Consider the following 12911-nt stretch of genomic DNA (forward strand, 5'->3'; position numbering starts at 1 on the left):
GGATCCTCTCTCTCCCTTTCTGCCCCTTTCCCGCTCGTGCTCACTCTCTCACTCTCAACATAAATAAATAAACTTAAAACAACAACAACAAAAAGAACTATATGCTTCATCTAAAAACTGGTAAGTGTAAGGTATCCTCAGATGGATCATCTCACTTGCTCCCACTTCCCCCTTCCAGAAAGTCCATCATTCCAAACTCAAAAGATGTGTACTGTTCAACTTACCAGAGCCTTCTTCTGATATTTTATCAGCACCATTGTCACTGGTGCCACTGGGGCGAACTATACTGGAAGAACTTTGATAATTAAGCTCAGGAAGACAATCAGCACTTCCTTTTGCACTCTCGCTCTCTGATACTGTAAAGATTAAAATGAAATCATTAAGATAAAAGCTATGTACTTCATAGAAGGCATAAAGAGAAGAAGCTTTCAGTTCTAAATATTTCTATCTTTAAAAAAATTTTTTTAAAATATTTATTTATTTTTGAGAGAGACAGAGACAGAGCATGAGTGGGGAAGGAGCAGAGAGAGGGAGACACAGAATCTGAAACAGGTTGCAGGCTCTGAGCTGTCAGCACAGAGCCCGACGCGGGGCTCGAACTCACGAACTGTGAGATCATGACATGAGCCAAAGTCAGACACCCGACCGACTAAGCCACCCAGGCACCCCCTAAATATTTCTATCTTAAAATAGGTGATTAGAAAATACCAAACACCTCTACATCTATTTGTCAATCACAAGTAAATGATTCCAGTTATTTGAGGCCTCAAGACGTGTATCAAATTACTAAGTACTGGTCATGTGTGAGGTCCACACATTTTGTATTTCTTTTTGGTTGTGAAACACTGCTTTTGATGGAGGTGGGCAAAGGGGAAAAATAGAAGTCACAGACCATTAACAAAGCATTACATAAAAATATTGTTAAACCTTAGAAAAGAGCCACTGTTTGAAGAAATATATATATTTGTACTACGAGAAGAGAATTTGATTGGAGAGTGTTGTGCCACTGAGATGAGACACTTTACACATAAAGTATTTGTGTGTTGGAACATTAGGTGGTGAAGAGAGCCTGTAATGTGAGGAAAGAGGAGTTATAATGGGAACTTGGAAAATAAAATTAGTACTTTTATACTTGAAGCCACTTGTGTTTTCTGTTAATAGACGTGCACAAATTTATACAATATCAACTTAAATAATACCTACGGGAACTAGAATCACTCCCTTTCTTATCTTTTTCTTCTTGAATTTCTTCAGTAGATATATCCCCTCTTCTAACTTCATCCTTAGATAATGAATTATACCCAAGATCAGACTGGCCACCTAGGAAAAAGAGAAAAAAAAAAGAAACAAAAACCCTCTGCTGTTTATCATAAGCTTCTTTAGTGAGAACAACTGGATTTAGGAGCAACACACTAGTGTTTAGACTTACTGATGAGAAATTTTCTGGATAACTTACAATTGAAAGCATTATTTTGTCAGCCCCCCTCCTCCATCTCTACTAATGCAAGAAAGGGATGATCGCAAAGTAACATTTCTGGCTCCACACTGCAGTCAAAAGAGACTATCTACATTCACACTACTGTCCGGGATCCTAAAGGTACAGACTATCCAGATGTTCTTTAAGCCCATGACCTTTCCAGGTTAAAGTCTAAGTTCCAGCTAAGCAATGGAGAAGAAAAATCTGCAGGGAATTCCTGACAGAACATTCACACGCAGATCACTGAAGCCAAATGTATAAATGATTCTACCCAAAAATCATTTAGGTTTGGGTTTATTTAAATTTATTGATAGGTAATTATTTTTCTGCAAGTTCAACGGAATAATTAGTGAATTGCACTTGAGTACAGATACATGGGAATGAGAAAAAAATGTGTCACTGTTAAGAAAAGCAAACCCTGCACTGATAGAAGAAAACTTCTAATACATTGCTGTTCAAGAAGTCCTCTGTAGTTTTCAGCAAATTGTTTTCACTAGATTAGCATCAAAATACAAGGTTTTAAATCCCACTTCTCCATCTTAGGAGACACGATTTTTTTTTCTTTTTTTTTTTAAAAAAAATTTTTTTTTCAACGTTTATTTATTTTTGGGACAGAGAGAGACAGAGCATGAACGGGGGAGGGGCAGAGAGAGAGGGAGACACAGAATCGGAAACAGGCTCCAGGCTCTGAGCCATCAGCCCAGAGCCTGACGTGGGGCTCGAACTCACGGACCGTGAGATCGTGACCTGGCTGAAGTCGGACGCTTAACCGACTGCGCCACCCAGGCGCCCCAGGAGACACGATTTTAAGCAAACCACTCAACCTTTTGGTTTGGATTTCAAGTCTCCAGATTTATAACACACAAAGCAGTTATGACTATATGAGAGAGGCTATATATTGAACGGTTTTATAAACCTATAAAGAACTGTGTAAAGAAACTGTATTAAGTATCACTAGGTATTTACTTTAAAATTATAATTTTGAGGTTTTTTTTTTTTTCTAATCAAACTTTTGGCTCCATTTCCACAGAAAATACAAATTTAAAAATATGAAGATGATCATGATGGAAATTCATGCTTTTGTTAGATTCTGCAATGCTTTAAAATAAACTTTTCAAAAGCCACACTTAAAAACAAAAGATAGAGGGGCGTCTGGTCGGCTCAGTCAGAAGAAGGTGCGACTCTTGACCTTAGGGTTGTGAGTTTGAGCCCCACGTGGGGTGTAGAAATTACTGAAATACAAATAAAACTAAAAAATAAAATTGATTTCTTCATTTTTAAGAGAGAATGCCTGAAGATGACTACTATAACCCGGATTAATTCATATCGCATGATCAAAATATAAAACCAGCCAAGTAAGAACAACTATGAAAATTACACTGCAACACAATTTGCTTACATTCATTACTCTTAAAAGTAGGCATAAAAGGAGACAGACCAAAATAATGCTACCATATGTAGAGAAAGAAGCCTTCATATTTTGTTATTAATGCTCAGATTTTTAATTTAAAATTTCTGTCTGTTAAGAGGTGGCTCTTACACTATGCACAAAAGTCATGTATCTTTTTTAAATGTACAATTATTCAACATATTTCAGTGTGTCAGTTTTAATTCTCAGAGGAAGATTATGTACAAATCTGATATTTTAATGAAATTAATGGCATCTTCAGTGCTAGAAGACTACAAGCTTTATATATATTTGAAAAGTTTTTTATAATGCCTTTTTATTTTACTATAGTAGAAGACTCACAAGAAGCTGGCAAAATAATACAGTACAGAGAGTTCCTGTGTACTGTTTACCCAGCTTCTCTCAATGATACTATCTGACATGAAATATAATACACTGTTAAAACCAGGAAGTTGATATTGATATGTACTATTAACTCAGATCAGGGCTATAAAGTTTCTCTTTTAAAAAACCTCTAATAACATTTTCACAATTACAAGGAAGAATTTATCCTTAAAAAATTACATGATAAAGATATCTGTGTGCTATCCAGAGTTAATTGGATTATCATCGGCTAAATACTTGAATAAACTCTCACACTTTTATTTCTATTCAAATAAAGAATGAATAAAACAGCATGTACTTATTAAACACAGTATCAAACCAAATGCCTATCATATAAAATTAAAAAGTGACAGTTAAATACATCATTGAAAATTAAAATCTAAAAAAGACAGACGAGCAAATCTAGTTTGTAAAATGTACTGTAATAAATGTATACATAAGCACACACAAACCTGTACTAGATCTATCATCAGTAGCATATACTTTGATTAAACCCGTATTAAAAGGTGCCTGCTCCACAGTTTGTGTCCCATGACCACTATCCATGCTGCCATGACTAATAGCATCCAGGTCACTGCCATCTGCTTAAGAACACAATGTGACAGCATTTTACTACTCAGGGAGATACCAAAAATACACATTAGTTGTTGCTCAAGCTTATAATCCACTAATACTGAACACGAAATGTGCCACATAATTAGCAAAACACAACTATACCAACTATAACTATTGTGAATTATTACTGAACACTAAAGCAAGATCACCAGAGCTTCATAATTTAACAGTTCCAGGAAAAAGTGAAATTTGGTGTTTTTCAAAGGGGAAAATACTCTAATATTAGAATTTGCTTAATGGCAATAAAAACTAGAAAACATTAAATATTTTGAAACTATGTAAAATTTCTAAAGAAATGTAAAGTGTAACTAGTCAATGAATTTTTTTTTAAAGTAAAACATATACATCCTTTAAGAACCTTTAATTACCTGAGAGAGTTGTTTGTGATAAGTGTGCGTGTTTCTTTAAAGCTCTTTTGAACTGTGCTACTCCTAAAACAACGTTTCTTACTTTTGTCCAAAGAAAATAGCCACTACGACTTCTTGAGGGCCAAGTACTTTCCAGAACAGCCTATGCATTCAACAAAATAAAATAATTAGTAAAATAATATTGATAAGTGAGTGTACATTGGCTTTATAGTTAAGCTAAAGAAGATCTAAACAGATTGTATAACACAAAATAGAATAAAAAATCTTATCTGGTTTAAAAAATATACTTTAGTACTCCAAAATTAATGCCAAACAAGGCCTGAATCAATGATTTCTGCCAATAAATTAAGGTTGTATAATCACAAAAGTTATACTTTTTCTCCACTAAATCAAAGTAATTACCTTATTATAATAACCATAAGTAATGGCATTGGGGTCAATACCAGCTTTCTGCATTTCGAAAAGCACTCGAACTGCAAGCACGGGCTGATCATACTGTCCACAGAGCTGCATGAGAATGCGGTAGCACACCTGAAACACAAAACGCATAGTGTACAGAAACAAAGTACGCATGAACATAAATCCAAAATAAAGTAATGCTTTTTATTTCATTTCTTACAGTTGCTATTGTTTTTCCCGTTTTTAAAATAATGCGTTAAAAAACATGTTTAAAATACATTTATTACTTTTTTTAAGTTTATTTATTTATTTTGAGAGACAGAGAAAGAGAGAATCCCAGGTAGGCTCTGCACTGTCAGCACAGAACCTGCTACAGGACTCGTAGCCGTGAGATCGCGGCTCACCAACCGTGAGATCGCGGCCTGAGCTGCAGTTGGATGGTTAACCAACTCAGCCACTCAGGTGCCCCTAAAATGCATTTGAAAAAAACTGTTACCTCATCAGGGGGATCCATCTTCTTTGACTGCATTTTTTTAAGCACATCATATGCTGTTTTCAGGGCCCTGACTTTTGAATGACATACTTTCACATAAGCTGGCAGACAAATAAACCATAGTCCGTAACAGTGACGCAGTAGACACCTAGACCACATTTGGGGAATAGAAGAATACTTCTTGGCAATTTTATGGGCTGATTTAATTTCCTAGAAAAACAATGCAAGGATCTCATTAATAAATATACACATTTAAGTATTCTTATTTATTAACTGAATGCTGAATAAGGGCAGGTCATATGTTTTTATAATATTTCGCTCACAAAATCTGTCTGTAATTACTATATAGTCAAGCCTCTGCTTGAATGTGTATTATAAGATGTGTAAAATAAAATTCTAAGATAGGAAAATTAGTTAATGTTTTGAAGTCACATTACTATGAATTCAGGACGCCTTGCAGAGCATGATAACCTACTCATATATATGGGGCAGTAAAATATATTAAGAAAGAGTATCACATTAATTTCGTTCTAATACTTGAATATATGAAAAGCGCAAAATTGTCAAAGTACCTGTTTTGTTCTTCTGAACATGGGAGAAGGGCTACTAGGACTACTTGATTTTGAAGGCAATTTGTTCTTTCGTGTTTGTAGAAATCCTTCAGGTCTCTCAAATAAATTGTTTCTAAGAACTGGAAATCCATTATAGCTGTTTTTGAAAAGAAAAAAAAATCTCAAGCACACATAGATGATCATACTGGTTACAATCTAAAAAATATTCTGACCAATATTTCAACTATTTTTCTCCATCAGACAATGATATATACTTAACAAATATTCATGCTAATGTTGCCTTGTAATAGTCAAACACAAACTCAAGTATATATTTTAGAGCTAAAAAAGCAAAATATATTTAAATTTTGTTGAACTTGACATCAAACCCTAAAGTAAATCAAGCAAGCTTTGTAAGTTAGTATTCATGTAGATACACAGCAAACATATCAGATAATATGATGGTAAAAGGTCCACCAAATCAATACGCTTTCAGACAGGACAGTCATTAAAATCACTGCTTTAGATTAAAATATTATTGTTGAACTGTCCCCTTAAAAAGATACAAATAACATATTAGTGCTCCAGGACAAACATATTATTATGAATTGGTTTATCACGTTAGTTAAGTAGGTTTAGGCCCTCATTTATGAGAAAGAAAATTGAAGAGGTTGGAAAAGAAGAAAAGATTAGAATGAGTGGCTCTACGAGGAGGTGGGCCTAATGTGGGTGCTAGAGCAAAGTATTTTGGGAATTTAAAAGGTAGCAGCAGCTAGGAAAAAGACATGCTTTTGAAAAGAATAGAAGAAGCCCCTGAGCATCACAATGAACCTACTTTAAAATCTTCCTAAGGGCATACAAATAGTTTCAATTAACTGAGAAAACCAGTTATAATAAAAGATAGTAAACTATATCTATTATACATTACTATAGGCAAATTCAGTAAAATGAAAAAATATTGATAAATATTGAATGTTAAGTAGGAATAAATTAGCAAAGAAGTTCAGGAAAACTATGCCCCTTAAAAAATTCATTGTATGTACATGTGTGATAATGAGACCATTCTGTGTGTCTTATGGAAACTTGCTTACTACCTTATCATTTTACACAGACAATGTAAGAATATGAGTCACCTCTCACTAAGAGGACCCACTGTACTCATTAAAGACATTTAAGTTGTTTTTCCAATGATTGGTATGATTACACCAGAATTATATTGTTAGTCTCAATTCAAAGAGTGACTTAGACTCTTTAAAAAATAGAAACTTTCCAAGCTAAGCAATTTTTTATTAAAGTAAATCTAAAAGTTAAATTTTGAAAAAGTTAAAAGCAAATCATAAAAAAAACAAAACTTTATTAGTGAAACATGTCTCCCCACAAAAGTCTTAGCAGTATAATGTACCAAAGGGATCAAAGAAATGAGATCTTGTTTAGAAAGAAAAAAAAAAAAAAGGTGAGAAAGAAATTAGGAGAGAGATTTTGAACACCTTTGACAAAAGGCAGAATTTTAAAAAGTGATCTGAGCAACATCATCAATAGACAAAAAGTAAGGGCAGAAGCCAAGTGGCCTATGAATTAACTGACATTCACAAACACCTGTTGCACCACTTTTGTGTCTGTAAAAGGAAGAATTTAATCCGAGTTACAAATAAGGATGTTCTGAAAAATCCTTTTTCAATGAAAATGAACTATGACCTAATGAGTGATAGATGTGAAATGGCTTTAAAGTAAGAAAATATTATTGGAGAAAGAAATCATTTATTATCTAAAACGAAATATCAGGGGCGCCTGGGTGGCTCAGTCGGTTAAGCGTCCGACTTCGGCTCAGGTCATGATCTCACGGTCTGTGAGTTCGAGCCCCACGTCAGGCTCTGTGCTGGCAGCTCGGAGCCTGGAGCCTGTTTCAGATTCTGTGTCTCCCTCTCTCTGACCCTCCCCTCCGTTCATGCTCTGTATCGCTCTGTCTCAAAAATAAACAAACATTAAAAAAAAAAAATTAAAAATAAATAAATAAATAAAATGAAATATCAGTTTAGGGGCACCTGGATGGTTCAATCGGTTAAGTGACTGACACTTAATTTCAGCTCAGGTCATGTTCTCAGTGTTCCTGAGATTGAGCCCCGAGTTAGGCTCTGCACTGGCAGCTCAGAGCCTGCTTGGGATTCTCTCTCTTTCTCTCTCTCTGTCCCTCCCCAACTCTCTCTCTCTCAAAATAAATAAATAGGGGCACCTGGGTGGCTTAGTCAGTTAAGCTTCCGACTTTGGCTCTGGTCTTGATCTCATGGTTTGTGGGTTGGAGCCCCGCGTCAGACTTCGTGCTGACAGCTCAGAGCCTGGAGCCTGCTTTGGATTCTGTGTCTCCCTCTCTCTCTGCCCTGCCCCTGCTCATGCTCTGTCTCTCAAAAATAAATAAACATAAAAAATTAAAAAAAATTTTTTTAAATGTTAAAGAATAAATAAATAGGGGTGCCTGGGTGGCCAGGTCAGTTAAGCATCTGACTTTGGCTCAGTTCATGATCTCACGGTTTGTGGGTTCAAGCTCCTGCATCGGGTGAGTTCGAGCCCGCTTTTGGCTCCACATTCTCTCTTCCTCTCACTCTGCCCCTCGTGGGATTCTCTCTCTCCCCCTCACTCACTTGCATGCTCTCTCTCAAAAATATAAATAAATAAATACATACATACATACTATTTATTAGAAGGAAATACCATTCTAAGTAAAAATAAATGCATACTAGAAACCACCTCTAGTAGATAACAAGTGCATGCACATAATATACATCTAGATACATAGATTATAATATATCTAACTCTATCATAACCCTATCTTAGAACTTTCCTCTCTTTTCCACTAGACTTGAAAGCAGTAAACAATGTATCATTCAAGTCTATGTCCCAAGCACTCAGCACAGTGTCTGAACAAACTTCCTGAATTAACAACGATCAATTCCCAATAGTTCTGAATTTCCACAGCTTAAAAGAAAAACTCACAAAAAAATTAATAGCCTGAAAAATTATATCGTCAAAATCAAGGCCACAAATATTGACTCTATATCAATTTTTGTAAACAGATTACATTAATCAATATGTGTGTGGGGAAGGGGATGAAAGGGAGGAAATCAGCTTTAGTGAGAAACAAAAATCAAAATCTGTAATAAAAGTGCTGCATTTTGGTGGGGTGAGTCCTAACTGAATTTAGCCAACATTTATGAGAACAGATACTTATGTAGATATATAGAGCTTCCCAAGTCTAGATTATGCAAAATTATAATTCTTTTCTTTTTATACCTCAAAACTTAATAATGGATGTGGGATAAGCTTGCTTACCACCTAAAAATTAGGAATCTGTAAAGTTTGGATTTTTGAAAATACCACAGTCCTTAGAAAGCTACGTCACAGATGATGGATTGCTTCTCTCTTTCAATCTCAAACATTCTGCCTCTTGAATACCTGTACTGTAAAGGGGGTTCTTCACCATTGGGTAGATGGGGGATCTCAGGTGGTGTTACAAAAACAGTATGTTCACTTTTGAAAGATTCATCCAGTTCTATAAGTCGCATTTCACCACTCTTGTCCATATCCACCTGAAAAAGTTTAAAAAACATACATTAAAATAATACATTAGTTAGCCAAGAGTTTGTCTATGGGGAATGGTTAAATAAACCATTTACATAACTGGATACTAAAGAGCTGTTAAGAAGAAAAAAAAAAGCAAGTTCTCTATGCACCACTAAACAAGACTTCCAAGATAATTAAATAATAAGGTGTAGAACACTGTATATAGTGTACTGTCTTTTGAGTAAGAGAGAAAACTAAAAACACATATTCATATTTTTGTTTGTATTCACATAAGGAAATATTAAAGAATAGTATGAAAAGCAATTACCTGTATGGGGAAGGGGAGATGAACAGAATGGACAAGGATGGGATAGGACCCACATTTCCCAATGTGTACCTTTTTATACTATTTTGCATTCTGAATCATGAGAATGTACTCAAGAAGTAATATTTTTAAAAATCCACAAATACATGTGTGCATTTGTTGAGAATAGTGGGATCTTTGTTTAATTTATACTCAATATAACATATTTCCCTAAGTTCTTCCAGTTTAGGTGGAAGCATAAGGGACTTAAAATTCCAGTCATATCAGTATTAAAAGTACTGTAGTAGTATAATTTCCCCTAGATACTCTATGGCAAGGTAATAGTAAAAAAACTGAAAACAGAGTCCAAATTGCCCAAAAGGAGCTCATAAACAAAAAAGCACACATCAACATCAATTGGAAAAAAAACAAACAAGAAAACCAAGATGTCATACGTATCACAAAAATAACCCACAGCACTTTATTAGGATGGAGAGAATATCATGTATCACTTGGAAATAAACGGGAGGACAAGAATTATTAACAAGTCAAATCTTTATTTATTTTTAAAAAAATTTTAAGGTTTATTTATTTTTGAGAGAAAGACACATAGTGTGAGCGGGGGGAGGGACAGACAGTGAGGGAGACAGAATCTGAAGCAGGCTCCAGGCTCCAAACTGTCAGCACAGAGCTTGATGCAGGGCTCGAACTCATGAACAGCAAGATCATGACCTGAGCCAAAGTCAGACACTTAACCGACTGAGCCATCCAGGTACTCCAACAAGTCAAATCTTTAAGATAAGGATTCAGGGCACAATCTACCAAAAAAGGACAGGGATAGCTTTTAAATTTTTCTAACTCTTATAAAAAAGTTAAACATTCAGAGTGTTCTTACATTAAGTGTTGGTTATAATTTCATAGTATTACATGCTGTAATCTCCAAGATTAAAGAATGTTTTTGGGGCGCCTGGGTGGCTCAGTCGGATGAGCGTCCTTGAGCGTCCGACTTCGGCTCAGGTCACGATCTCGCGGTCCGTGAGTTCGAGCCCCGCGTCGGGCTCTCTGCTGACAGCTCAGAGCCTGGAGCCTGCTTCAGATTCTGTGTCTCCCTCTCTCTCTGCCCCTCCCCCCTTCATGCTGTGTCTCTCTCCGTCTCAAAAATAAATAAACGTTTAAAAAAAAAAATTAAAAAAAAAAAAAAGAATGTTTTTTTTTTTTTTAATTTTTTTTTTCAACGTTTATTTATTTTGGGGACAGAGAGAGACAGAGCATGAACGGGGGGGGGGGGGGGGCAGAGAGAGAGGGAGACACAGAATCGGAAACAGGCTCCAGGCTCTGAGCCATCAGCCCAGAGCCCGACGCGGGGCTCGAACTCACGGCCGCGAGATCGTGACCTGGCTGAAGTCGGACGCTCAACCGACTGCGCCACCCAGGCGCCCCAAAAAAGAATGTTTTAAATGGTATATCCGTAAAGTGAACTAAATAACAATAAAGATGGTGTAGAATAATGACATGAAAAAATGTTCACAAAATAATGACAGTTGAAAAACAAAGCATACTGTATATATAGTATGATTCTAATTTTTAGGAGTGAATATATATGCCATATATAATACATATTTCTGTATATATGTGCACATATATACTTTTGTTCGTTTCTCTCTCTCATACACACTCTTATCAAATGTTACCTCTGAGTAATGGTATTACTGCAATTACTTTTCTTCTTTATATTGTTCTCTTTCAGCTAAAAAATAATAAATATGTATTACTTAAAAAAATTTTTTTAATGTTTATTTATTTTTGAGAGAGAGAGAGAGAGAGCATGAGCAGGGGAGGGGCAGAGAGAGAGGGAGACACAGAATCTGAAGCAGGCTCCAGACGCCGAGCTGTCAGTACAGAGCCTGACGTGGGGCTTGAACTCACGAACCACGAGATCATGACCTGAGCTGAAGTTGGACATTTAACTGACTGAGCCACCCAGGAGCTCCTAAATATGTATTACTTTTATTGGTTTTTCAAATATTACAAAAGTAATAAATGCTCAGAATAAAAACTTAAAGTAGAATATGTTGGAAGTCCTGCTTCAGATTCTGTGTCTCCCTCTCTCTCTAACCCTACCCCTCTCACACTCTGTCTCTCAAAAAATAAATAAACATTAAAAAAAAAAAAAAGTGTCAGTGGAGGGAGGGGCAGGGAGAGAGGGAGACACAGAATCTGAAGCAGGCTCCTGATGTGGGGCTTGAACTCACAAACCGTGAGATCATGACCTGAGGCAAAGTTGGATACTTAACCAACTGAGCCACCCAGGCACCACTAAAAAAATTAAAAAAAAAAAAAAAAAAAGAATACGTTGGAAGTTACCTATGTTTTCAAAAAACAGGCAAATGAATAAACTATGATAAATGGGTGGAAAATACAATCACTAAAAATTAAAATAGTAAAGATCACATAGACTTCTGGTTAAGACAAATTAAACACAACAATTTACCTTCAATCCCTCTTGAAATCTCACCAAAATGAGGGGGGCGCCTGGGTGGCGCAGTCGGTTAAGCGTCCGACTTCAGCCAGGTCACGATCTCGCGGTCCGTGAGTTCGAGCCCCGCGTCAGGCTCTGGGCTGATGGCTCAGAACCTGGAGCCTGTTTCCAATTCTGTGTCTCCCTCTCTCTCTGCCCCTCCCCCGTTCATGCTCTGTCTCTCTCTGTCCCAAAAATAAATAAACGTTGAAAAAAAAGAAATCTCACCAAAATGAGAAGTAAGGGATTGAAAAAAAAAAACCAACGAAGACAAAATGAACTGGAGAGAGGACAGTAGCGCAGCTGGAGTTCAGAACATTTCAGAAGCTGCAAAGTAGACTGATGTGACCCGTGAAAGCTGAAAGCCACATCTCTGGCACTGGGGAAGGGATAAAGGAGAAAGCCAAAAAAGCAAGCCATTTGCTCTGTAGAGTCCCAGAAAGGTCGGGAATTAAAAGTGCTTGATGACCCGGAAGATTGGAGTACACATGGGGCGGAAGCAGAAGAATTAGTTAAAAGCCTACATTCAAGGACTCCCAGATCCCTGACTCAGCCCAGTGCAGTTAGGCTACTACCTCTCCCCACTATGGCCCGAGATGAGGTTGAGTCTTTTTACGTGAACCAGAGGGACTCTAGACTTGAAGATATCAGGCAGAGCTGTGGGAGATGAAGGAGGTTAATAAAACAGGTGAAGTGAGTAAAAGCCTACATGTTACAACAAGGGAAAACCTCAGTTACCTTCCCCACTGAGCTGGGAGAATACTGGCAGTCAGGCTGACAGTCCTCAAGCTAAAGACTGTAGATACCTCTCAGGGAAACTAAAATAGCCTAAAAGAAAA

The 12911-nt window shown here is 36.5% G+C and overlaps 1 protein-coding gene across 6 annotated transcripts in view; it reads right to left on the reverse strand.

The window, feature by feature from the left end:
- Positions 1 to 12911, reverse strand: part of DENND4A (DENN domain containing 4A) — a 133931-nt gene that overhangs the window by 33138 nt on the left and 87882 nt on the right. For 2 of the 6 annotated variants that reach the window (XM_025919844.2, XM_086710979.1), the window contains exons 15-22: positions 9143 to 9276; positions 5717 to 5852; positions 5148 to 5354; positions 4655 to 4783; positions 4253 to 4394; positions 3722 to 3850; positions 1204 to 1320; positions 225 to 356 (exon numbers count right to left, since the gene is read on the reverse strand). In XM_025919844.2, the coding sequence (XP_025775629.1) occupies positions 225 to 356; positions 1204 to 1320; positions 3722 to 3850; positions 4253 to 4394; positions 4655 to 4783; positions 5148 to 5354; positions 5717 to 5852; positions 9143 to 9276 (1126 nt within the window). Of the gene's footprint in view, positions 1 to 224; positions 357 to 1203; positions 1321 to 3721; positions 3854 to 4252; positions 4395 to 4654; positions 4784 to 5147; positions 5355 to 5716; positions 5853 to 9142; positions 9277 to 12911 lie in introns of all 6 variants that reach the window. The other 4 variants (XM_086710980.1, XM_086710978.1, XM_086710982.1 and 1 more) reach the window with 2 other exon arrangements.

The sequence above is a fragment of the Puma concolor genome, chromosome B3 (genome assembly GCF_028749965.1).
Source record: "Puma concolor isolate L17-30 chromosome B3, mPumCon1.1.hap2, whole genome shotgun sequence".
Taxonomy (NCBI): Eukaryota; Metazoa; Chordata; class Mammalia; order Carnivora; family Felidae; genus Puma; species Puma concolor.